General features: G+C 40.1%; 1 protein-coding gene across 1 annotated transcript; it reads left to right on the top strand.

Annotated features, from left to right (window-relative positions):
* The first annotated feature begins 3 nt into the window (after positions 1-3).
* On the top strand, positions 4-27,036 carry ap1g1 (adaptor related protein complex 1 subunit gamma 1). Its single transcript, XM_049593111.1, has 23 exons — positions 4-143; positions 6,621-6,824; positions 6,935-7,059; positions 7,403-7,544; positions 7,712-7,808; positions 9,705-9,781; positions 11,406-11,501; positions 13,651-13,731; positions 13,818-13,916; positions 14,000-14,055; positions 14,156-14,269; positions 15,563-15,703; positions 16,153-16,207; positions 16,439-16,561; positions 16,708-16,797; positions 17,895-18,019; positions 18,154-18,258; positions 18,403-18,544; positions 19,328-19,451; positions 19,657-19,761; positions 19,905-20,065; positions 21,355-21,453; positions 22,152-27,036. Exons 2-23 carry the CDS (start codon positions 6,624-6,626, stop codon positions 22,251-22,253), a joined length of 2,460 nt encoding a protein of 819 aa, XP_049449068.1. The 5' UTR covers positions 4-143; positions 6,621-6,623; the 3' UTR covers positions 22,254-27,036.
* The last annotated feature ends 566 nt before the right edge of the window (positions 27,037-27,602 follow it).

Consider the following 27,602-nt stretch of genomic DNA (forward strand, 5'->3'; position numbering starts at 1 on the left):
ACCTCTGGGATATGTCAGTGTAACCCTCCGCCTGCGGTAGATGTGCTGAGGCTGGAGTAGCCACCATTTTGCATGTCTAGTGTGTTCCTCCCTCCATTGCTAATAGATACGATTCCAGTTATTTTCTGGCGTCATTACGGCTAGTAAGTATATTCTAAGAATATTATATCGGCAGAAATACATGAAAATGTCTTGACGTGTGATTAATCGTCAGTGGTTTGTTTGTATCTACGTTGACAACTCTCACTGTGGCGCTGCATAGGAAGTCGCAGCCCTCAGTGCACCGGGGTTGTGCCTGTCAGCAGCTAAGTTAGCTAGCATGGTTAGTATAGTCTCATAGCTGTAGCCTTGCTAACTACCTGCTGAGCTAGGGATGTAAAGCTCAATAGCCATTTAAGTGGTGTGGATGTCCACTGGGGTATATTAATCGTGACAACACGCAGTGCCAACTTTATGTTTGATATCTTTCAAGCTACCTAACTAGCGAGTTACTTTGAATTTGCCATTTAGTTCAGGCAGTATTCGGACTAGGTAACAGAGAAGCAAACGAGTGGTCAGGTAGCTAACGTTAGCAAACTCGCTAGCTTGATAATCCAAATGCTTCAAGAAGGCCTAAACTGCATCATGTCCTGATCAATCGGCGATCAGATTCAGGTGTCATGCCAAGCCTGTAATGGCCTATCGTTTCAGCTCGACATTATAGTCTACTGCTGTTCATGTACACCTCCATTTAACGATATAAAGTCAGCCAAGGTGAAGCTACTGCTGTGGTGTCAACCCAATATGCTGCCCTTTCACTGAAAATACTTGTAGATACTAGTGTTAGCTTGTTGTTAGCTTACTTTTGCTAGGTGTAAATTGCGTTAGCATTAACATTACGCATTTGACGTTTGCCTCAAAGCTTTGTAATGGTATCAGACTTTTCAAGCATTTGATAAACCGTAAACATCCTCTAACAAGTCAACGTTTCATTTACATATCCAGGAAGCTAACGACGGTTAGCTTAGCATGTTGAGGACGTGGACTCATTCTTGCTCTAGTTTTATAAGTTTGTTACTTGGTGTTGGCAACGACTTTAATTAAGTAGGTAACATTAGGGTACACGTCTTTCATTAATGCCTTTACATTAACAGAGGAAGACTAATTTTTACAAAAACAATTCATGAGTTAACGTTAAGGAAGTCAGCTGTAAGTAGGAAGTGATCAAATGACGAACAGGTTGGGTGATTCCTGCACATTTTTGTCCCATCGCTTTTGTGGCATTTCAAAATACCTAATAGCTCTTGGGTAATAATCACTTTTTTGACAGGATGCCGTTGTCTAATATTAACCTATGCTGAAGAAAATATATCCAAGATTCAGCAGAATTCAAAGTTGCCCTTTGATGTTAAATAATTCAGTGTTATAGCATGAAGACTGCATAACATTATGCTTGGAACAAGACAGCTATGACCTTAATTAAAACCGCTTAACCTTAAGCTCTGCCAACAGTGAATTTGTGACTAACTTTGGGGCAAAATTCTTACTTGAGCAGGTGCATGAAGAGTACCTTTATTTTACAGAAGGGTTAGCAGTTAATAATCACACAATACAATATTCTGATAGCGACCATGTTTACTGAAACGTCTCCCATACACTGTAAATTGAATTAGCTCCTGGGTTTTTTGAAGATTATCAGAAACACTTAAGGGTCAATAGTTCAATGCTTTATTTGATCTGTTTCCACTTAAAATCTCTTTGACTTTGCATTTCAAAATCGTCAGTTTGCTAGATTGCCAGTCATAGTATATACTAAGCATTGTCATTGTATTGGTAACACGTTTAACTAGCACAGTATCTGATTGTTAATCTCACAGATTTCATATGTATTGTTTACTTCCTCACAATAATAGCAGCTCCACAAAGTCTGTTAATGTTTGTTGTTTTGTGAGCTTTGCCTGCCGGGTAGTTTGCAACCTAACAGTTTAAACATAACTGTTTGCATAGGTTAACTAAGTCTACATTTTGAAAGCAACAACTAGGCGACGGCTTCGAAGTAGAGAAATGATGGCTGGGGCTGAGGGCACGAACTTTTCGGTTGCACACAGCTAGTTATTCATTTGAACTCCATAATGCTGCGTTAAGTTATTGGTGTGGGATCTGTTGGGCAACTGCAAAGCCTCATACTGGTTCAGCCATTAATTCACATGAATAGTTAGTATTAAGCTCAGTGCTCACATACATTTAACAGTGTCTTTGACAGAGTGAGAATTTATACGTGGTAGTGGACCTTGGCAGAAGGAGGGCAGCACAACGAACTACTTACATTAATGTAAAAGGCAAACTCTTAGATCAATCATTCTTTACTTAAAAGACGAAATGATCAATTCTTACATTTGAAAAACAATGAAGTTGGATTCAACTGTATTTTGGTGGCCTACCCAAAACATTTTTGTTTGTGAAACAGCTAACATTTGACTGTGCATGAAGGAAGCAACATGTAAATGTAACACTTGTTCAAACTGACACAATACAGATTTGATAACTCTTGCATGTTTGCTCTTCCTTGTTGTGCATGTATGTAGAATGATCAATTATTTATTGCTCTGTGCCGCTGATTACTTAGTCGGTGATATAAGAAGGAATAGAGTGCTTTGATAGTTTTTCATCTCTAACATTTGAGTGCAAAGCTGAGCACAGAAAGAGAATAAACAGATTAAGTGCAGGTTACAACAGCTTGGCAAATTGAGCAGGGAAAATGCTTCTCCCCTGTGGTGGCTCTGTATATCTTGCATCTGTCTGATGATCTTTCTCTCTAGTTTAATGGTGCAACTCTTTCCCGACAAAGACGGTAGTTGTGGACATTGAGTCTGCGCTTTTACTTTCTAACAAAGTCCTCATGGGGTGCAATAATCTAAAGTAAAACCAAGTCAAACTGTGTTTTATCTCTTAATGCTTCTAGTACGAGACTTCAGGTTGACTGCTCCCTGTGGTACAAGGGAGGTGTGGCATGCTTTTTGCTTGTTGCTGGTTGCTGGTTGTCAGGCTTTGAAAGCTAATCTGGGTTGGCTCTCCAACTCTCATGAGAGTAAAGCTTGTTATGAACATTTCACAGTACGTGCAAAGTACATATAGGAAAGATGTGTTAATGATATTGCTCAGTCTGACATGGAGTCAAGATGAGCTGAACCATGCAGTGGAAATGAGGCATAAATGACCAATGGTGTCAGGTTTTAAGTGGTTTAAATGGTTTAGAGGTCTTGGTGGTAGTCACTCTTAGATACCTAGGTATGGTCCATCTGTAATGTCTTGTAGTAATCTTTTTTTTCCTCCAACTTTTTGGCGCAGGGCATGGACTTATACCTTTTGTCATTGTCACATTTGGGCCAGATATCCTCAGGTACACTGAGCTGTTTTGTGTGACAGAATCTGTATCAGCTCTAGTGGCTCGTCTGTTTGATCACCACCTTAATCTGTAATATGGCCGCAGAGCAGAACAGTTCCCTTTTTGTCTTTGTTGTAAGGTTGAGTAAAGCTGACCTTGGTGAGTGAACCTGAGGCTGTTGGTGCCCAAGTATTGAATAAGCTCAAGCTCTCTATCCTGTGGCCTTTCTAATCCACCTACCAACCCCTCCCTTTAAGTTTTGTCTTTTGAACTTTACACACTGTTCCACATCCCTGAAATAGTAACAGCATGAAAAAATAATGGTAATTATGCGTGACGAGACATATGATGTTTCTTAAACATAGAAGAATGTGCCATTGTACCGCCACTGCAAGAATGAGTTACTGTAATTAATTTAGCTCTCAGCAGAGACTGGATTTTTCTTCTTTAATGTGTACACATTTGATTATAAGCACAGCAAGAGAAGGGGAGTCATGATTTATGGAGCCCAACACTAGGTCCATTCAGCTCAGTCAATTTAAATGGTGTTAAGAAAGACAGTAGATCTCTGGCTTTATTAAAGTGTGGCCTTGCCTGGCCACCCTCCGCATTTCTCTTTGATCACAGTGAATTCTCTACAAACCACCACCTTGCAACAAAGGATGCCCTCATTCCTTCCTTGTCTGGGTCCTTATTTCTCTCAATAGACTGGCATAGTTTCAAAGAATTTCATTTGATCTCGGCAGTGATAATTAATGATAAGAAAAGGTATGGTGATTTTCCTCCTTTTCCATTCAGATAAAAAATATTGCAGCCTCCACATTATACAGGTCTAAAAAGAGTCAGAGGCAGCCAAGTATTTCTAAGACAAATTTAAAGTTGATGTTAGGTTAATTTAAAGCTCATTCCTCACAGTCACCTTAATCTATAAATGCTGGAGTTGGTGTCATGTGGGAACAGGAGCTGGACTTGATTTTCTATGTAAGGCTCTCTGGCAATAAGCCAGCTCAGAACCTAGTAAGATTTCCATAAGTCTTATGGCTGGGCTCAAGGGAGAACAATAGCAGCCAAACTTCTGGATAAGATAAATGCTTACGACATGGCTTTATGTGTAACAGTTTCACAGAGCCACAACATGAAGCTGTCTTTGGTGTTGCGCTGCCATTGAAAATCATGGTGGAAAAATCAGCAGGCTAATGGAAAGCAACTGATCTCCCCTTTGAAAATGTTCCTCTGATGCTTAGCATGACAGCAATCCAACCGGAGAAATTACTCGCTCAACTACAAAATAAATGTAGAAATACATTATAAAGGCAGCTTGTGTCAGGATTCACAACAATTTTTTTTCTGTGGTTTAGGAATTATACATGGCAGAAAACAAACTATTTTGTTGTGTGACATGTTTTATGATTGCTTGAATCCTCAACTTTGGATGATAAAACTAGTGGTTTATAATGCAGTCTCACATTTTAAAAAGTACATTGTTTATGAAAAGTTGTGTAACAGTGCAACCCCATTCACCAGTCTTTGACATCACACAACTTTTAAGGGTATCTGCACTGTCTAAAGGCCTTTATGTTTCAGTCTACCAAAAGTCCACTTTAGTACTAGTTAGATGGAGAAAATGGATTTACTCGACAAGTAATTACCACCGCTTCTGTTGCTGTAGCAGCTTAATTATGTACTGCATGCTCCCAGATAAAAGGCTTCATGAGATGGGAGACAAATTGTACCTCTCTCTAAGAAGAGGGGGCACTATTAATAATGTTCCAGTTGGGTAAGGACTGAAATTGAGATGTTGAGAACCTGCAGGTCAACATTTATTTTCACAGGTAATGACAGCGATGCAGAGGCTATACAATAAACCCAAAGAGGACCACAATAAAACTTGTTCGTGTCTGTCACTGGCAATTTCAAGATGTAGTTTTCTTTAGATAAACCACACATTTATAAAGTTCTGTCTCGTTGTTATCCATGTGTTGCGTATCTGGCCTCCTAGTTTTCTTGAGATATTCATACTAGCTGTAGTTTGTTAAAAACTTGTAGGCTACTTAAGGAGCGCTGATACACGCTTCGCACTGCTCCGTTTAAGAGTTTGTGTATGCTGTTTGGTGCAAGTTATTTTAGATATGGTGCCGAAAATGCATCAAGCAGCGGCAAAGTGCAGCTTGCCACAACAGGTGCATTGTTCTGCAGCCATGATGTGGGTTCATGTGTTTCAGATGGAAGAAATTCTTTGTAATGCAGGTCAACATGTCACAGAAATCACTGAACTGTGTTTACTGATTTGCTGCAGGTGTTCTCTGGCTGAATTCACTGCTAAAAGTTGAACTATCCCCAACTTTTAGTTTGCCACAGAATGAAATGGCCGCAGCTTGGAGCAACCACCACAGCTTTCCGTAGACATTGCATGTCAGCTGGCTGGAGTTGACACTTCACTGCCGCGTGGTGTGTTTTTGCCGTTACTTTATAATCCAAGAGAATCATGATAGCTTTGACTCATGTGATCACATTGTCCAAGTTGCCTGATTTGAGGAAGTAAGCGTAGAGACTGTTGGATGTTTTTATTTTTTTTATTTTTTATTTTTGGTAAATGGTTGTTTATTTGGTACTTATGAACCCAAGAGAATTTATTCTCACAACTTAGCATGTACTTATAAATATTTAAACCTCTTCCTGTGGCTTAAAGCTTGTGTGCTCTCAGAAGCTTCTCCGCGAGGGAATGGAATTTCACCTGCCACTCTCCTTTCGTGGCTGCTGCACTTTTAATACTGTTTAAAATATGTAGCTCTAAATGGAGAAGTCATCTTTTTGCCTCCTTATGCCAAGTATTCATCATAGCATATCTGTGGTTTAGGAGTTGGTTTGTCTCCCAACATAAAACAAAGATGTGTTTAGTTTGAGTTAGTTCATTTTACAGGCATAAGAAACCAGGTTATTTGGAAAAATCTAGTCAAGGCTGGAAACCAGAATATATGTTTTCATGCACTGCAATGACTTTCCAATTGTAAAATTTACATGTAAGTGCAGTTGGTCAGCAATCAAATTTCTTCTATGCCCACTATGGTCATTTTGAATCAAGGCTGACATATTTTAGGTGTATAAGTGATGTAAGACGCTGCAGTGTGATGCACAGTTATTATTTCTCAAATTTTCTTCATTCAAGATGCAGCTTTTCTGAATTCGATTTTGTCAAGTGTAGTTTCAACCCTAAAACAACGAGTGAAAATCTGTTTCTTTTCTTAATGTTTTCCAGAGAATGCCAGCTCCGATCAGACTGCGGGAGCTGATCCGGACTATCCGGACAGCACGGACCCAGGCAGAGGAGCGTGAGATGATCCAGAAAGAGTGTGCTGCTATCCGCTCTTCCTTCAGAGAGGAAGACAATACATACCGTTGCAGAAATGTGGCGAAGCTCCTTTATATGCACATGTTGGGCTACCCAGCACACTTTGGGCAGGTAAGGACAGGCAGAATTAATAGAAAAAGCTTTAAGGATTTCCAGTGAATTTATTTTCCCATAGCTTACACCCTTGGATAGTTTTTGTGACATGATGACTTGTTTTCCAGCTGGAGTGTCTGAAGCTGATTGCATCCCAGAAGTTCACTGACAAACGAATAGGTTATTTGGGAGCCATGTTGCTGTTGGATGAGAGGCAGGACGTCCACCTACTAATGACAAATTGCATTAAGAAGTAAGTGGAGGCCAGATTCTATGTGAATACATTTGATATTTTTCCAGTTTATTTTCTGGCAATGCACAATAATTTGATCTTGGTGAAAGATGAAATTAATGACCTGTACTTTAATGTTTCTCTCTGGGCATCAATTAACCTCTAAAAACTCATCTCTGCTCATTAAAATTACATATTTAGAAGTAAATTCAATTAAAGAAAATCCCTTAATGCCTGAAATGGCCTAGATGTAATTCTACAAATTTGCTTCATTTAGGAACTTTTGGAACTTTCTTCCAAAAATGTTCTTGTATTTATCTGTCTGTGTTTCTATGGTTCATTCACCGCTCTTCTCCCAACACAGTGACTTGAATCACAGCACACAATACGTCCAGGGTCTGGCCTTGTGCACTTTGGGCTGCATGGGTTCCTCAGAAATGTGTCGTGACTTGGCTGGAGAGGTGGAGAAGCTGCTCAAAACATCCAACTCGTACTTGAGGAAAAAAGTAAGCCTCATTACTGTCATGTGTATAAGAATACTTGACAGGTTATAAGTCTGAGTTTTACTGCTCGTGAATGCATCGTCACTAACAGTTACTCTCGGAAGTGAGATATTGTGTTAAAGATTGGGCTGTTTCCTCAGAGTGTCTTTTGTCTAAATATTTGTTGACAGGCAGCGTTGTGTGCAGTTCATGTCATCAGGAAGGTTCCAGAACTTATGGAAATGTTCCTTCCAGCCACAAAAAACCTGCTGGGCGAGAAAAACCATGGTAAGTGTAAACGGTTTGTCAGGATGCAGTTGCTGGCTCGCAGGGAAGTGTGCCTGTCCTGCACAAATGCAGGCTTCGTCCTATTTCCTGCCACTCACAGTGCTTTGCTCAGAACAGCTGGGCAGCTCATGTCCTTTTTTTTGTGGTGTCCTTTGCAGAGGAGAGTGGAATTAATGAGTCTGTCATAAACTCTGGGGCTTCTGTGTACCCCACTTAGGGGAGATACAGTATGTCATGAAAAGATTTTTTTTTTTTTTTGTAACGTTTCTGAAATAAGTTAACCTTCTTTGACATTGCATGGCAATGCTGTATGATTGATTCAGATAAGATAATTTATAGAATTATTTTTTTTCTTGCTGTTTTATAGCTCATTATTGTCTGTGCTGCAATGCACACCATTGAATAATGTATACAGTATATGGAAGATGGTGTAACATGGCCTCAAGCATTGGCAGGAATTGCTAACACAAATTTGCAGAAACAAACTAATGACCAAAAATCTAAATACTATACAATGCTATCACTATAATACAAACACCCAACGTGCGTGAATTGTCTCACATGTAAAAACAGTTTACGAAATTTATTACTCAAAGTGTTAAGTCCAAAGCCCACTACAAACTTTAAACATTTTGTTAGAATATGGCATATTTATGACTGTGTTGTGTGGCTCACCACCCACCACCACTGCTTTTCACTGCCGTCACTCATATGATACGTTTTCAACCTTGTAACATTCAGATTAGGTCACTAGGAAATGATTAGCCTGTGTGATAATCTTACAGATTTATGATGCTGTCACCTGACGTTCCCTGCAGTTAATCTTATGTATGATAGTACATCATATTTTTGACACCTGACTTTGGTGTCTGTGCGACTGGTCAGCTTGGATATTGATGCACCCAAAACAGGAGCAAAGCCTGCATATTGGTGCATGTTTTGGAATCTGTGTAAATCACATTTATGGCAGTGTGGCAGATTACCTCGTCTGTCATTTGGCACACCCAGTACATAGCTGTTGTGAAAGCCGAAAGCTTTAATATCTTCACACATGAGCAAACGCAGGCGAGTGACTGTCTCCTGCTGAGGCGTTACTCGTGCTGAATGTGGACAGCGCCGGGTATGACACACATGGAAATACAGCTCGCTAATAGGTACTGCGAAATGTGATGTAATTGGTACATTTACATGATATGTTTTTTTACGTTCCATCCGTGTCTCCCAACTCACTGCCAGTTGGGCAACATCTCTCTTGTTTCATGACCAACGTATCATACAATACCAGCTGGTTAGACATGGCAACAATCAGTGTCTCCTCCACACATATGTCTTTGCTGCTGGTTAAGACTGCGACTTCGCTGGTCACTCAAATAACCCAAAGATGCACATTTGCTTTGCCACCAGAAGCAAATGTTTTATTAGCCCCTTTGCTCGGTTGAATTGAGGTGAGCAGGAGTGAATATTTACCAGTGTTAATTTCGCTCATGTGTGACTGTACCATAACTCTGTGTTCAGACAGATAAAAGCACTGTTTGGCAATAACACAGCATGTTCATTCATTTCAGCGAGACTACTGCATGGTACAGCACGATTGCCAAGGTGTAGAGCGAAAGGAAAAAAGTTGCACAGAGTTATGTGGCAAAAAATTTGAACCTGGCAAAACACAACATCATCTGGCAATGTACTGCATTGACCAATCGAATGCATAAAAGGACACACTCATGGTGAAGGGTTTTGGCTATAGTAAGCGTTAAATTGTGTGTAATTGTTATTCAAACTAGCCTGCCTGAATTGTTGTTGTTTTTGGGTTTTTTTTCACTAACAAATAACTGATATAGAGAACAAAACTGGACAAACTCTTGTCAAAATATTAATCTAAATTGTCTGTTCCCCCAGGTGTTCTCCATACATCAGTTGTCCTCCTCACTGAGATGTGTGAAAGAAGTCCTGACATGCTGGCCCACTTCAGAAAGGTACAAACACATTCTCTCAGCCAAAGGACATTAAAGTAGTTAGTTACGCATTTGTCTTAAGCTCACGTCACATTTCATTCTCCTTTTGCGTACACATTTCCTTTTTGGTATAGCTAAGCTTAGACAGACATGTAAAACTTTTGAGGCTTGCATTGCGTTACAGGTTTGCTCTACATTCAAAGTATGTCTCAATCTTTTATCTCCTACCACTGTCTTTTCCTCTTGTATTTCAACTGCTGCTGTACCTCTCCTTCTCTAGGTGTAAAACTGTGCCAGAAGCACCATCCCTCATGCTCATGATCTTAACATTATTTTAAGCTCTCTGAAAGTGAATGATTTCCAGTTTCCCCTCCCTAACATCTACCTCATATTTTTTCTGTCATTTGTCTTTGTTACAATTCCTGCATTGTGTTAGAATGAGAAGGTAAGAGTACATTCTGATCTCATAGCTGGTGCATGCTGTAATTAGTAATCACTCCTCACACTCACCTCAGACGTAACCAAATTTGTGTTGAGTAATGTCATGTTGTGTTTTAATTTCTAATTTTAATTTCCTTAACTTGTACAGTGATCATTACTATGTAAATGTTTTGAATATTACAAAAAAATCTTTTGGTCCATTTGTCAGATACATTTCTCACTATTGTTTTGAGTGTCATTTTTGCCTCATAGGCAACTCATTTGATCACTGTTTATTTAAAAGGGTCGGTGTGTTTTCACATAATTGCCACAGGTGTTGTCACCAGGAACAGATGATTTCCACTGTATATATGTCACTGTTAGAGGGTAGCATATTTATGTCAACAACTGCCTTAGGTCCCCACTCTGGCATTTTGGGTTTCTTGTCTGTGGTAATACCCACAGCAGAGGAGAACATTTATATTCATTTAATCTCTGCGCATCCTGTGGTCTGAAACGTGTTCAGTCTGGCGTAACAGAAAGACAGGAAGCAGGCTGAAACAAACCCAAAAGTGAAAAATGTAGGCATCCTAACTCCAAACCTGTTTTATTTATATCCTGTATCTGTAAGCTTGTCACCTGTTCTGGGTGCAAAGAGATGAAAATCATGCATCATTTTCTAATTTAATGCTGGATAAGACAGCAAACTGTTTCCCAAAGTGTTGGAGTGCTACTTTGAGGTTACATTTTGATAACCTGTTTTAGAGGGCGAGGAGAGATGAAAATTACATAGATTAGGAAGTTAATTATTGTGACGAGATGTGTCCTATTTTTGTTGGCATCGAATTAGTCTCTATTTAAATGTTCATCAATTTAATTAGCAGCATTCAGAAGGGACAGAAGTGTGAATTTATGTTTTGTTTCCTTTAAAGCCAAATGTTCTAACCTAATATTTTTATATGATTAAGGTTTTGATTTCACAAAAATTTGGCTGTTCAATTACCTAATTTTCAACCATGTTACTCTACCTCAATGAATAAAAATCCCAGCTCCTTTGCCTTTCATATCAGTTTGGCTGGCTGCTACTGTTGGTGAGAAATTGGTAACTTTAAAAGTTAATGATGGACTGTCATATAAATGTTGAAGATAAGTAGAAAATGTGCGAGATCTAAACAAAATACTATGACACCTCTCCTTCTCTGCTCTGTTGTTGGTCTTTTCATAGCTGGTTCCACAGTTGGTGAGAATCCTGAAGAACCTAATCATGTCTGGATACTCTCCTGAACATGATGTGTCAGGCATAAGCGACCCTTTTCTGCAGGTGAGCAACTGTCTTTCTTAAAAGTGCCTTGTATTGTAAGCTATTGTAGCCTGACGCTTGTGCAGTAACATACCGGGGGCAACCGTGATCAGAACCTGTGATGTGGCAACATAATTGTGTTTCACTGGGACAGAAACATCAAAGGAAATGAAAGGACTATTTAAAGCTGTTGTGTTGCCGGAGCACAAAGGAAAGATGCCCCACCATTTTTTTTCTCCAACATAATATAATATTCAGTGTTCACATGTTCTGGTTGAAATTCATACATTTTTTAAGCGCTTGAAGATCCAATCATCACCAAAACTTCTATCATGTCAAAGAGCCAGTAAAAACAAATGGAAGGGTCAAAGTAGTCATATTGACATTTAAGGTGTGTTGATTGATACACAACATTAACTCATGGGGCATGTAACTTGCAACACAATATTCCACCTTAAAAACTGCCAGTAGCTGCAGGCAGTGGCCTGTGAGCGACACTGAATTAAATTATTTTTTTCTTCAGTTTCTAGTTGTTAACAAGTAGGGATGAAAAAATATCAAAACATCCTTTCGTTTTGTAGCTATAGTTGACAAATGTGTGTAAACTTGTCAATGTAGGAACAGTGATTACTTTCAACACAAGCCACAAATGAATCATGCACATGCACAATTCTCACATGGGTGTACTGTGGTACTTAAATAGCACAACACCTCTGCTTTTGTGTCAAAAAAGTGCTACAATGTCCTTATCCTGGTGTAGACACATTTCTGATGAGCAGAGAGTTAACAGTCAGAATTACAAATGATTAAAGGGCCAGTGTGTAATATTTGGCATGGTTTATTGTCAATCTGAATCTGAGTATTCTACCCATTAATATGTTTATACAAGTGTATAATTGCTATAAAATAAAATTCGTTTGGTTTTCGTAGCCTTATAATTATGCTTTTACATATATATCTTGCGCCGCCATGTATGTACGGCAGACCGAGCGGACCATCCAGCCAGCCAGAGAACACGTGTATAAATGAGCCAACGAAGACAGTGGAAGGAAGGAAGAAGGAGGAGGAAACAGCAGAGAGTGTTAGTAGTTCGTTGATAGAGAGTAGTGAAAAGTTTTTTTAGTTATAAAGTTTGCAAATGGACCACACTTACCACGCAACAGGGGAGAATGAACCCGAACCGTCATCTGCGAGGAAAAGAAGACGCAACTTCACTCCTTGTGATGCACTCTCTGCGGCACTTTTCCTCCTGATGATATATCTCCCCAACAATGGTAGCACCGAATCCCATTCTGTGCATTCAGCCTCTCTTCTCGCCCACTCAGCATCAAACACATGGAGTTCCTCATCTGTATGCTCCGGCTCAAACAGGTATGGCTCTTGGTCTGTGTCCGCTACAAGAAACTCTTCAAAATCGCGTTCAAAGTCATCCATTGCAGCTACTATAGTCCGGAGATATTGCTAGGCTAAATAAACAGCTGAGCTCTGTTTACAGGCTACACTGTCAGTCAGTGTGCGGGCTGGAGGTTGGCGGAGCAGAGAGAGGAGGGGGTCCCCCAAGCATTGGCAGGAATTTCTAGGAGGGGGTAAACGAGTATGTGTGTATGAAGTGTGTCTGTTACGCTAGAAGAGTCAGAGTTTGGGACGGAGTCTTTTACCCCCTGGAGTGTTACCAGAGTTTTGGAGTGCTCAAATAAACTGGCCTTTTTCCCGAACGCTTCGTCTGGTCACCTGCTCGTGAGGGATTCATTACAATATCGTAACATGGTTTAGATTTCTAAATAAACATTCACCTCGTCGCTAGATAGACCTACTCCTGAAAAACTCGTGCGCAAGGCTTTTTGTCCCTACGAGGCCGCCGTCATTTACCCGACGGGAGGGGTGAGCGAGTGAGCCCTGCAATCTAGAATTTGACCACTGATGGCACTGTTTTCAACCCATTTTACACACTGGCCCTTTAAAGTATTGAATGGCCCAACTACAGCTAAAGCAGTCGAAGTTGTGCCAGTGGGAAAAAAAAAAAAGAAGAAGAACCAAAATGATGTCAGATCAGCAGCAAGCAAGGAGTGGGGAAAGAGAACTTTACCACAGAATTTACCTGAGTGTCAGTATACTACATCACATTTTTCAAGTGAACTGACAGGGACGGACTGTTTCTTTCTTTCCTCAGGTGCGGATATTGAGACTACTGCGAATTTTAGGCAAGAGTGACGACGACTCCAGTGAAGCAATGAATGACATTCTTGCACAGGTTGGAATTCAACACATTCACAGCTTTTGGCTAAAATCAACTCAGTGAGTGCTTTTTTGACACATGCGTGGTATTTGTGCTTACAGGTTGCAACGAACACAGAGACAAGTAAAAATGTCGGCAATGCAATCCTCTACGAGACTGTACTGACCATAATGGACATCAAGTCTGAAAGTGGACTGAGGGTGAGTCAGTGTGATGTAAATGAAAACATGGTATGAGCATTTTGATTTGTTTTTTCGTGCCTAAAATGCTTTTTATCTTACAGGTCTTGGCCATTAACATACTAGGTCGTTTCCTGCTTAACAATGACAAAAATATAAGGTAATTTTTTTGCTTAGTTTTTGACCCTGAACACATTGAGTCACCCAAAGTGCTTTTATTAATTCCTGATGACGTCTTTTATTTAAACCAACCATTCCAGATACGTGGCATTGACATCTCTACTAAAGACGGTACAGACAGACCACAACGCAGTGCAGAGGCATCGGAGCACCATTGTGGATTGTTTAAAAGACCTGGATGTGTCCATCAAGAGGTGATTCACAGTGCACACACTACTTAAAATAGAAACAGACAACTTCTCAACTTTGACCCTCTTGTGTTTCCAAGTAGTATACTTGTTGGCACCATTGTTGCAAAGACCAACAGTTGGCTTTCCATTTTCCTCTCAGCCTAGCAGCAACTACCAACAACACAGGACACACTAGTAGTGGGAATCTCCAGAGACCTCATGATTTGATCTGATTATAATTTAGAGGGTGACAATCAGAATATTAAATGATTATCAATGTATCGCGATGCATCAAAATTTTTGATTTCTTTTTTTTCTGACTGTGCGACTACTTTAAACAAATGAAATTACTTGCATACAGTGTGGCTTTTGTCCAGGTCCCCTATCATTTTAACCATATAGACAAAATTCTTCTATGCTGTAGTTTTTAAACTAGGAGGTGCTAGTAGGATTGTATCCATCTGCGGTTGCTCAGGCAAACCCATCGTGGGATATTTATGCCTGCATAGTGTCCAGCGTTTGCAAACCTTAAAAGCAGTCTCCAGTCTGTATGGGAATAGCAAAATCAGGGGGAGGCGGAGTGTGGTTATTGTAATCTCTAGCAGTGGAGAGCAGCCTCTCTGTTGCACCTTGGCTCAGGAAAAGCTAAGCTAAGATGAGCGGACTGGACGCAGGGTTTTTGAGGTCAAACAGACCGAGCACAGAGTTATATTCTTCACCACAGAGTTGGTTTAAGCTGTTAAATGCTGCTTTGAGTGTTAGTCGGTCTTGTTAAGAGTTAAGTTTACGTAGGGCGTTGGTGCCTTAGTGGACAGAGCAGGTGCCCCATGTACAAGGCTGGTGCCACAACGTCCCCGAGTTTGAGTCCAGCCTGTGGCCCTTTGTCGCATGTCACATACACTGCAAAGAACTTGCGCTGATACTCTTTGATAACTGGGAATGGTACCAATGGCTACTGGGGAAAACAGAAGTGCCATTCTGTTCCTGTTTTGGTTGCACAGTGGTTGACGCAGTTTCTTTGTGCTGTGTGTTGAGCCTTTATTCTCCCAGGAGATCGTACCTATTGACAGTCAGAATTGCACAGAGGAAGCAAGGCTTATAGGGATTAGGGGACAGGGAATATAGGGGATATAAGGAACCAATCTAACCCCTGATGATGTCATTATTCTATAGCCATTACATTTTGCAATCAACATTTACTTCATAATGAGATGTTAAAGCGAAATGGTTGTCTATTTCTACTCTAAACTACAATTTTGTGTCTTACTATTTAGCCTCATTGTTTCTGAACTTTGTTTGCTTTTTGTTGTCGTGTAGACGTGCAATGGAACTGAGTTTTGCCCTGGTGAATGGCAACAACATCAGAGGCATGATGAAGGAGCTGCTCTACTTCCTGGACTCCTGTGACCCGGAATTCAAAGCAGACTGTGCGTCGGGAGTCTTCCTAGCTGCAGAGAAGTATGGCACTGACACACAGACTACACCACACATTAGACATGTGCTCAACTGCTTCTAAATAATTTGATGCACATCCTGTGTGACCCAGTCATGTGTAAGGCTGTAAAAGAGAATTCCAGCTTTTTATTTTCCTTTCTTGGTACTTTAAGGGCAGAGATCCAGGTTGCTACAACCAGTTAGAAGTAACTATCTGCATGAATTCAATTTTATATAGATTAAATGTCAGTTATGTTTGTGAAGAGGTGATACACAATGGACAGGGTGTGGCTAACATCGAAATGCTGTATGATGAGAAAATGAGTGATCCATCGTCTGACAGACCAAGCTGATACCATTTATTTTCTGACAGCATTAAAATCCTGGTTCTTTAAAGTCTAAATAACTTAACATGTTTATGATTCTTCTGCAGGCCTTTGCTGGGACTAATCAGTGTGTAATTTGTGTTACAGGTATGCCCCGTCGAAAAGATGGCACATAGACACCATTATGAGAGTCCTGACAACAGTACGTATATTACAAAAACAATCTATTGTCTCTAATGCCTTTGATTGTTGGTTGGAATTAATTCTCAGTGCGCATAATAATGCAAGTATTATCTTGAGTACCTCTAATGATCTAATCAAATCTGGTAATAAACCTTCTCAGCCAACGCTTCTTTAGTTTTACTGGAAACTTACAACTAAGTATTTGAGATTCATTTGCATTTCTCATCGACATCTCTGCTTACCCTCACAGGCAGGGAGCTACGTGCGAGATGACTCTGTTCCCAACCTCATCCAGCTCATCACCAACAGTGTGGAGATGCATGCCTACACAGTACAGAGACTCTACAAAGCACTGCTGGATGACATCTCACAGGTCAGAGCAGTTTTGATGTGGGTCGTGATTAGATTTAGAACATCTTCATCATTGAAGAGTACGCTCACAGATTTGATTATGTAATGTTCTGTTTGTATTTCAGACTATCTTAAGAGTGCATCATTGTGTTTCTCTGTGTTCTGTAGCAACCTCTAGTGCAGGTGGCGTCCTGGTGCATAGGAGAGTACGGAGACCTGCTGGTATCCGGACAGTGTGAAGAGGAAGAGCCCATCCAGGTATCCCAGCCAAACACTGCACGCAGCGACAAAAACATACAAAGAAGTTATAATGGTTTTGCGCAACAGCCACAAGAGGGTGTGCTTACAGTGCAGCCGCCATTTGGGACTGAATGCTGCTCCAGTTAATATCAAAGTAGAAGCATAAAGCATCTGTTGTGTCTGTCATGAAATAAACACAAGCAATTTCCCTCAATTAACTGCTTTAATTATCAGAGTAGGAATCCAGGGCTGGCCTTTGATAAGTTTCCCAGAGATCCTGATAGGCAATTATTAACAAAAAGATGAAATATATTTCACATTTTCAAAATCCTTTTGCAAATTATAGGCCTGAGTGTAGACCTCTATTCAGGTAATGTTAAAAGTCAGACTAAGACTGTTATTACCTCAAAGAGACCATTTCTATGTGAAATTATTTTTGCCTTTTTACAGAGGCAGTTCAAAATACAGCTGTCAAATGTCCCATTATATTCTTCCTGTAACCCTTCTACTCAGTTTGGTCAATAACAGAATTGGTTTGACTTCACAGCACATTTACTGGGTGAAAGATGCACACAGACACAACGTCAATTTGTAATAAAATAATCCTCTCCAGCTCCGACTTCAAACCAGGAAACTGACTGAATTATATGTCAAATAGCCTATTAAAAGTTTGATTGAACAGTATGAATTCTGTTTGTTTTTTTCGCACCTATAACATTATAATACCATGAGAGCTCGATAATTTCAGGAAAAAAAAAAAAACTTGAACATATTCATCTATAAGATACATTTCCTACACATTATGTTGATTATGACATACCAGATACAGCATTAAGAAAACATAATAATTTAGCATGGAAAGGGAGTGGAGAAAAACTTCACCTACTGATCCCAAAACAGATTAATCCCCCTTCCGTAAGTAGAAACGGCATATTTTATGACTCTGTTATTATCGCAAGTCCTTCGTTCAGTCTAAAATGGTGGCGACTCAGCTCTGAGGCTGTACACAGCTGTTTCATTTACGACCCAGTGGAGGGTCCCCTTTTATCACTGTTAGCTCTTTGCCTGAGAGAAACACCAGGTCATCAGTTTTCTTCTCTGCCTTTTGACTTCAGGTCACAGAGGACGAAGTTCTGGACGTGCTGGAAGGTCTCCTGGTGTCCAACCTGTCCACACCTGTGACCCGAGGTTATTCCCTCACTGCCATCATGAAGTTGTCTACTCGCTTCAGCAGTGTTAAGTGAGTAACAGCCTTTTACACATATCCTATACTCTAAAGCTTTGCAAACATTTGAGTGCTAAGATATAAAGTTCACTATTACCAATGCTACATTTTCCCCTTTCTAATCTGAAACATTTAAAACTCTGTTTTAGCCGAATCAAGAAGGTGGTTTCGATATATGGCAGTAGCATCGATGTGGAGCTTCAGCAGAGAGCTGTGGAGTACAATGCGCTTTTCAAGAAATACGACCACATGAGGTAAAACTGCATTAAACTCCACTAGAAATTAATGTCACATTATCACAACCACATTTTACCGGTTACTAGATGAGTAATTTCCTCCATTGAGTTTGGTGCATCTTATTTCTCCCTCTTGATCGCTAACTTGTTCCCTGACTTTAGGCCAGCTCTCCTAGAGCGAATGCCCATTATGGAGAAAACTGCTACTAATGGCCCCACAGAGATTGTACAGACAAATGGGGAGACTGAGCCCTCTGTTGTGGAACCAAAACACCCACCACCTGTCACCCAGCCAGCCAACCAGGTGAGGGCAGTTTCTTTTTACCTTATTATGAAGAAATTAAAGACTTTGTTTGAGTCACTAGTTAAATTGTAAACAGAATACACCATGAGCTTTATTAAATATTTCTTGATTTGTTTTTTTGTTTTTGTGGTTGACGGTCTAGAATATTTTTTAAATGGTTGAGAAGAATACTGTTATTTAATGTGGAGTGTACATAGATATTGCAGGTCCAGACCTCAGAATCTGCCCGTTCCAATAAGTTGACTGATTTGTCTGGCGTCACGGCCTGAGACAGGGGTTTCTCAGTGTATAAAACTGAGCAATGAGGGCTGCAGGGGGGACTCGATTAGCCAATCACTGCCACAGGCAGGACCAACACCGTTGTCAAGCAGTTGTCAAGCATTGACAAGCAGTGTGCTGGAACCTGTGCTGAGAATTAATGATAATGGCAAGTGCTACAGACAGGGTAGATGGTGCTATCCAGGCTTTTCAAAATCGACTTGTCTTCTAAATTTCGCCTGACATTGTTGTTTGTTTTTCTTGGCTCCACTCCCCCCTTAATACCCTGGCAAAACAGTTCTGCTGGCATGGCTATGCATCAGTGTGGACTTAAAACGTAGCTACATTCAGATGGATATGTGGTCTCTAGTTATTCGTTAGGGAAAATTAAGTCCCTAACCCCCATGGAAATCAGTTAAAGCAGATGCAGTGTCAGACTGAAGATGGAAATGGAGTGTAACAAGTTGACAATTCTGTGTGATATCAGGTATGTCTTCATGTTCCCATGTCATCTTTTTTACCCAGGCTAATGATTTATTAGACCTGCTGGGTGGTAATGATGTGCCAGTAATCCCGACCACGATGCCCACCAAGCCTGCCTCAGCTGGAGGAGAGCTGCTTGATCTGTTGGGTGACCTCTCGCTAAGTGGTAGGTTGCTCTCTTTAAAACTCTTTGTCACCCCTTTTAGAGCAAAGCAAGGACCTGGTATAAACGTGACCCCAGTGGGAATATGATGTTGTCCGCCATGTGCCTGCTCCCGTTCAGCAGTAACGTCGTGCTGACTGTGTCTGGTTTTAATATAGAAAAAAAAAGTAAACAGAAACCCTCCTGTGTTCCTATCCAATCCCTCCAGGCGGCCCAGCCCCTGCTCCTGCTCCCTCTGTGCCCACTTCCCAACCCTCTTTCCTCCTGGATGGCCTCTCCTCACAGCCCCTGTTTAATGACATTGCAACTGCAGGTGAGAGTCTGTTGCTCCCCTTGACCATTCCCTTGGTATTGTCCTCATGTATTAAAGCACTTGGTAATTATGTTTTTCCCTTTCTTGGATTACCAAATTCTCTTACTCTATTGATGGTCTGCTCCTCTGATATCTCTGTATAGCTATTCCTCCCATGACGGCATACAACAAGAATGGTCTGAAAATAGACTTCACATTTGAGAGAGCTAATCCCAATCCAAACATCGCCGTCATCACCATCCATGCTTCCAACTCAACAGAGGCAGATATGACAGACTTTGTTTTTCAGGCTGCAGTACCAAAGGTAAGCACGCACAATCTGACATTAAATGGCTGAATTTCAAAATGTTTTGATAGATAATGGTGTTTATTACAGATCAGTTTTCTGCATGGTATTACAATGTGAATGCCCTGATTGCATTGATTTTGCGCCGTAGATTACATTGCCACTAATGTATTGCCACTCGTGTGTCTATAGCCTACATTGATGCACATTTTGGATCTTTAACCTGAAAGCGCAGCTAACTTTTAAGGCAGTTGGTACTAGTGGAAATTAGTCATTAATAGAGTTGCAATGTCTTTGGTGTGCTCATTTCTTCTGCCTACAGTAGCTTTAAAGCTGTAGTTGGTAACTTTATTAAAATAACTTCTTGTCATATTGGCTGAACTGTCACTATATCCACACAGTACATGAGACAGATCCTGTTCCTCTGCCTCGTTATTGATTATATTGACCTTACCATAAGTGAACAAAAGCAACAAATCAACTATTTGTAAGCTAACAGCTGTCAATAATTCTGTTAACTGCGGTCAAACTGTTACACCAGGCAGCACTGATCAAAAGTGAATCATGATTCTGTTACTGCATTGCCTATTTCTCACCTCAATGTTTTTGTTTTTAGTGTACTGTTTAGCTGTAAAATGAGAGAGTGTGTGACCTGGCTGCCATGTTGGAAACAGTTAAGCTGAAACTGAGCACTGCCCATCAGCTGGAGCACACATTCTCATTTTTACAGCTTATATATTGTGCTGTTTTACAGAGGATTGTTGCTAACCCCATTTCTGCTTGGCCTTATGAGAGTAGCATACATATCTGTAGGCTAGAGTTTACATCAAATTATACTGGCCTTAACAGGACATGGAATTTTTTAGCATTTTTTTTAGTGACTAGCGTAAAATATCTAAATTAACATTCAGCAAGCTTTTAGCAGCCTTCAGTATTCACCAGGCAGCCCAAAGATACTGCTTGCCTCACTGCACTCCAGGTCCCACCATTAGCACTGGCGCCATCCTGTGTCTGTGTTCGACTAGACAGAAAGATAAGCCTCTTTGTCGAGGAGATCTGGCAGCGATGATGGATCAGGCAACAAAACACAGTGACGTTTATTTGTCTGCATCCCTGATTTTACAATCACATTATCTTTTTGACAAATATAAAAAGTCAAACTGAGTCATTTGAACTGAAGATCCATCAATTGTGGTCAGTGTCTGATCAGTGTGAGCATCCCTTACTCATGCTGCTGTGATGACCCCATTTCTCCATGGGTATCATCAAATTTTCATCCAACATACTGTCCTCTATCTGTTTGTCAGACATTCCAGCTGCAGCTCCTCTCCCCTAGCAGTAATGTTGTCCCAGCACTCAACCAGGGAACTGTCACACAGGTCATCAGAGTCCTCAACCCACAGAAGGTGAGTTTGTCCTTCACAGATTGTTTGATTATATATCATTTTGTCCTTTTGAGGCACACTTGGCACACATTTAAAGGAGCAGTGTTTAAGATTTAGGTGGTGTCTAGTGTCGAGGATTTCAGATTTTAACCAGCTGAAAATTCTCCCAATTAGAATTCCTTCAATGTTTATTTTTATGGAGGCTTTTACTGGGAGCCAAATTATCGGCATCGTTCTATTCATGGCCAAAACAAACAGGCCAGGTGATTTACACTGGTAAAAACACTGAATAAAGCAGTTTCACATTACAAATCAGTGTTTTTCTAATGCCGTTTGGCATGTCGGAGCCAGGTCATTAGCCCAGCCCAGTTTAATCCGACACTGCTCATTGTGGATGGGCTTCTAACTATGGTGGCTGATGTGGAACATGAATGGCCCTGTCTGGAGCCAGTGTTTGGTTTGTCCAGTCTAGGCTACTGTAGAAACATGGCAGTGCAACATGGTGATCTCCACAGGCGAAGCCCCGCTCCCTTTGTAGATATAAACGGCTCATTGTAAGTTAACAGGAACACAATTCTTATTTTTAGGTGATTATACACTAAAGAAAACAATACATCCCCCTAAATCCTACACACTGGACCTTTTAAGACCTGTGCAGTCTCAAATGCCTTGCAAGAATGTCCTTGTTTATAAACATGATCATCCTCAAAAAATTTCAGCAACAGCTACGAATGAGGATCAAGCTGACGTACACCCTCAAAGGCTCGCCTGTGCAAGACCTGGCTGAGGTTAATAACTTCCCCCCTCAGTCCTGGCAGTGATGAGCTGCTTCTGTTGCTCTTAAAAGCCCCCCACCAAGGGAACTATGAAAACGATTTTCCTTTCACCTCCCTCCTTTCTTCCAACGGATCCCCCTGTGACGTCACTGCAGTCCGCTGCCCTCGAGTTGCATGGGAAGCAGCAGAGCATCTAACACAGGAGAAAAATACAGATGTTACGAAGACCCTACTGACTATTGACATCACCAGAATAATTGGGAAAACATATCAATCAGTGAACTTTCTCTTTTTCTTTCTTAATTGGTTTCCATGATGTCTTTTGTGTAGTAGTTCTATTTACCACATGCACCCTCCGCCCAGCACCATTACCACCCACAAAAGCACATATGCACACCATTTACAGTGGCACACTTAACCTCTCATGTCACTGTAGAGAAAAAGTGTCACCCACTATGAGCACTGCAGTAACCATAGTTTTATTTTAATTTGTAATTGAGCTAAAATGCAGTTGAAACACTTTGCTCCATTGATATTTATAATTGGCTTTGCATTCATTTTTTTTTATATGAACCTGTAGTCCTGATGATGGCAGCAGAAAAAGCTTTGAAAGGTCTATATAGTGCAGTCGGAAACTTCCTGGATAACCCCTCTTTTTTGACTTTCCACATTTTAAGTGATATAACTTGTCAGAGAGTTGTATTCATTTTGAATTACATTAATTTGCTTAAAGCATGTTTGAGCATTAATAGGATCACAATCACACCTTGCCTCAAGCTCAGAGGGGGAATTTCTGGCTCTGGTAGTAGGCCTCTTTATCCTATGTTTCTATAGGAAGTAGTCTACATTTAATTTGTCACAACAAGAGCATGAACACATCCAACATGCCCAGTTTAATCACCTGTGGCTAGTTTCAGAGACTGTGCTCAGATTTCCCCACAAAGCTCTCCTAAAACCATCTCATCTATAGCTTTAGTTTTAGACCTGTATAATAAATTCAACGGTTAATTGCTTTGCATAGTTTGAGGAGGTTCATTCATTAGGATGGATACAATCCAGGCCTGAAATTTATCTGAAGACAAGCTGATTGCATTTGTGTTGGAGATGTGCGTTAAAACTTTTCCTGCATCTGTGTCCTCACAGTCTAGCTTGTAATTTAGATACGTTTCAGAATTGTTTAACCTGGTCGAACTTAGTCACCATGCACATACATGTAAATGAAGCTTGTTATGAATGTAGTTACATGCACTGAATGCTTTTTTTCCCCTCAAGTCTGCTTTCTCATGGCTGTCTTCTTTGATGGGGACGCTCATCTTATTGGCACTATTTTTGTGAAAGTATGTTTTATTTCTGCAGTAATTTGACTTAATTATTTATGCCTGATATCAAAGTGATGTGCCTTTCTGACTTGGCTAGATAAAAGCCCCTGAACTATTAAGTTCTGTATGAGCTTCGTTTGTAAGTCTGCTTGTGTGCTGATTGTGTTTTCAATCTGAGGGAAATGGTCTTCATGGATTTGAAATTGGTGTCACTTCATTTAAGTTTAACTTTTTCACTTCTATATCTCATAAGTCAATTATCGGTCACCCACTAATACTGGCCTACCTGCATGTCCACAGCAATGTCTTTTTGTCTCTGCTTTGACAAAAACATAAATTATAGCTACATGATCTTGATTGTTTCTTTTCCTATTCCATTTGGCAGACTTTTCATTAAAAATGCCTGTTGGATGTTACTGATAACGAGTCCTAAAAACAACGCAAATCATAAAGATTATGGCAGCTAATTGATGTAAACTTTTCATAGGCTGGCATCAAGGTTTCAAGTGTTTTTAAACAGTATGTCGTACTGAAGTGAAATACCATTAAGATTTCCCCCCGTCAACAAACGCTGAAGTGTGAGTTTGGATCACGTGGTGAGGTACTGGGATGGGTCGTTCTGTGGTGACTGTTAGTATGATTTCTTGGCTCTCGTCTTCTCCAAATCAGAATTCTGACCATGCTGTCGAGGACAGTAACCTTAATACCTCACGATGATCTCTCTTTCTGTTAACTTTCAGTTGCAGTAGATTGACAGCTTTGTTTAGTTATGAATTGCAATCAAGGGGAGCATCTGCATGAGAGAAACTAATGGTAGTTTGTACATCTCATTACTTAACAAGCTTAGCAGCCCTGCGACGCTGTGTTGAGATCCTCAGATGTTCAATCAGGCTGTATACTTCTTTTCACTATGCTTCACTATCTTCTTACTTCTGTGACCAAATCAGAGAGACTATTAGCTTTGGAAATATTTTTGAGCTATGATATGTGTATATGGAGAAAATTATTTCAGTTTAACTTTTTTCTGTTGTTGACAAATGCTATATTGGCTTTTTTCTGTACATATTGAGGGCTTTTACAATTTTGTCTCTTGTACTATCTTTCATCATTTTTTTAGATACCATTTTCTAAAAATTCCAATTATTCACAATGTATATTGTCTAAATGGATCTAGTCAACATCAGTCTATAAAGACTTCCCTGTATCATCACTCGTTCATTGTAAAAGATATATGATCTGCTGCCTGTACATTGTATATAGTTGTAAAACAAACAAAAGCTGATCAAATTAAATAAAATCCACATGAAGACTTAAAAGATTAGCTAGGACGTATAATTGTATGCATATATGTACAAAAAAAGAACCTTAATAGGATGCAATTGAGCTGCATTTGATTTACTATTCTTCATACTTCATTCATGATCAGATGTGTCATCTTTACTTCTTTTACAAAGATGGTAGGCTACTTGTTTGGGTCCTTTGGATGTTGAAATAAGGTCTGGAGCTATCTTAACAGATGTTGTCTGAATGATGTACTGTACTACTGAGAAACCTAAGCACAGTGCTGCACAGCAGCAGAAGTGGCACCTTGCTTCATCTGCTTCCCCGCCCCTTGAACGCCTCATGTATCCATGCCCTCTTTCGAAGAGGAGCAGGTTTCTCGCCACTGATGTAACTCTTCCTTCTGGCCTCATATGTGGTTTAGTGTTCTGCACTCTTGACAATTTGATCTATTAAACTCCCTTCAACCTACAAATTGATTCGTGAAATGATGCCTTGTGTTCTCTGCGTGTTAGAGCTCATGGTTGCCTGGTAACCTTTTCCTTCCTAAAAGCATCATGTCTCAGCCAAGCAAGGCCACTACTTGTGCCACGTCAGCAGATTTTTTTTTTCAACCTCACTGTGATTTATTTTTCCCAGTATGGTCAGTAGGTTAAGATGGAATAGAGTTTTGTCTGGACAAGAGCTGATGGAAGATTTATGAAGTGGTTCCAGATATATGTGTTGGAGCAGCAGTGTCCTTCCTTGGGTCTGAAGCATATAGCGCTTTCTTTTGGCTTCCTTTCTTTACTTTCGTCCCTTATTGCTGATGTTGTTTGCCTCTGCATGGCGCACATTTCAGTGTCTCTTTGTAGTCACCGATACAAAAGGCAGGGCTGTAACACGTCATATCAAACTGATCCGAGCCCACATGGTTTAGATTTCAATTTTGCATGGCAGTTAATCATGACAGATGATGAGGGAGGAAGGCAATGCTTCGTTTTTGTTTTTATTTTGTGTGTGTGCGTGTGTTAGGACCTTTTTTGATTTTGTATTTATAGATTGCTGCTCTATTAGCCTCAAAACAAACCTGGGACAAGCCTGTGCTACAAGCTAATAGCCACAAGGGGGAGCTGTGCAAAACGGAAGGCTGACGGGATGGGAAAGGAAGTTTCATACATCTATTCCTGAATGTTTTTGTTGGTGTTGTTTGTATCGTCTTATTCAACCAGTATGTACCCTTGTTAATCACATCTGATCAGTTCTTTCAATGAATACCGTAAATTCATGCAGTTTTAAATGTACAAATGGAAATGAACCCAACTTAAGTGCTTTGGACACTGTAACTTAAAAGGAAGAAAAGAAACGGAAGAAAATACTCATCAGCGGTGATCAGCGTTTGAGGTGATATCAGTGTGTGAGTGTTTGTGAGTGTGTGAGTGTGTGTGAGAGTGTGAGTGAGACAGAGAGAAAGAGAAAATAATCATGCTTGAGAGAGCGTGATGGCGTGCGACATGTCTTTTATCTAGATAGGACATGATTTTTGGCTGCAATTTCAACTTTCAGCTTCTGAGCTGCATGTGAAAACCAGTGTAAATAATGTCATTTCTACTCTTGACCTGAGACTCTTTTTTGAAATGCAAGAAAAGTTCAAATTATAAAATCTGTCACACCACGTTCATGGGTCAGTACTAACATGTACAATAGGAAACTGTTCAGATAGTGCTCACAATACTGTTAATGTTTTTATGAGTGATGAAAGTGCACATCCGTCATTTGGATTAATTGGATAATTGATTTTTTTGTTTTGTTTTTTTATTTGTTTAGGGTGAATTCAGTGTGTAAAGGGCTTGGAAGAGCATCTGAATTTACCACCCATGTTCACTTTCCCTGTTGAATCAAAGAAAAAAGAAAAGAAAAAATTGCATCCATTGTATTTTAAAAACAAAATCTGTTTGTAACCCCCCAGGCCTGTCCTGACTGTAAAACAATATGGTGTCTGATTTGTTGGGGGGAGGGTGGAGGCATGAGGTTCACTTTTTCCAGTCAAGTTTGACATGTTGAACTGAATCACAGTTCCATGGCTTCAAGGTGAGTGTGAATGTCAGACTGAAAGTATGAAATGATGATTATAGATGAGAAGTTGTAAACTATTAAATGGGATATTTTCAATTTATGCTGTGTATTCTTGTCTTTGGGTTGGAGAAAATGATCAAGCGAATAAAAAGTCAAATAAAAGTCTAGCTGAACTATGGTAGTTTGTTTTCTTGGTTTGGGGGGGGGTTGTAACAGTCTGATCCATTTAAAATGAGTGCTGAGCTCATTTGGGCTGTTTAATTTCAGGGATGAGTTGTATGAAAATTTGCTGAATCAGCCAGAAATTAATATTTATACATAAGCAGTTTCTCAATTGATTTTTACAGAACATTTACTATATCATAATATCCTCCTGAGACCCTGTGACCTCATATGAGGACATCCCATTTTGAGTTTACTTGACATTACACTTCAGTCTACTTAACTTAGACCTGTTGTCCTTGTCCATGGACATTTTTTTGTGCCATGTAGCGGTGTTAAGAGCACAATACACAAATGCATGTAACAACAAGATGGCAGCCATCTCTGTCAAGTCAGTCTACAGCTGATCCCGACAAAAAAAAAAAAAAAAAGACAGGATATAAAACCTGATCACATTACATGGTTTGAACTTGTTTATTTATGGGTAATAATGTATGTAGTTTGATATGGCAACAAATTTGACCAATTTTAGCAACAGTAACAAATTAAGATGCTGTTAATTAGGAAGTGCTCATTT

Source organism: Epinephelus fuscoguttatus, linkage group LG2, assembly GCF_011397635.1.
Source record: "Epinephelus fuscoguttatus linkage group LG2, E.fuscoguttatus.final_Chr_v1".
Taxonomy (NCBI): domain Eukaryota; kingdom Metazoa; phylum Chordata; class Actinopteri; order Perciformes; family Serranidae; genus Epinephelus; species Epinephelus fuscoguttatus.

Bases quoted from the DNA above. Each gene is read 5' to 3' on its own strand.
- ap1g1 (XM_049593111.1), top strand. From the start codon at position 6,624: ATGCCAGCTCCGATCAGACTGCGGGAGCTGATCCGGACTATCCGGACA. The intron at 6,825-6,934 runs GTAAGGACAGGC...CTTGTTTTCCAG, and splicing joins ACCCAGCACACTTTGGGCAG to CTGGAGTGTCTGAAGCTGAT. The intron at 21,454-22,151 runs GTGAGTTTGTCC...AAAAAATTTCAG, and splicing joins GAGTCCTCAACCCACAGAAG to CAACAGCTACGAATGAGGAT.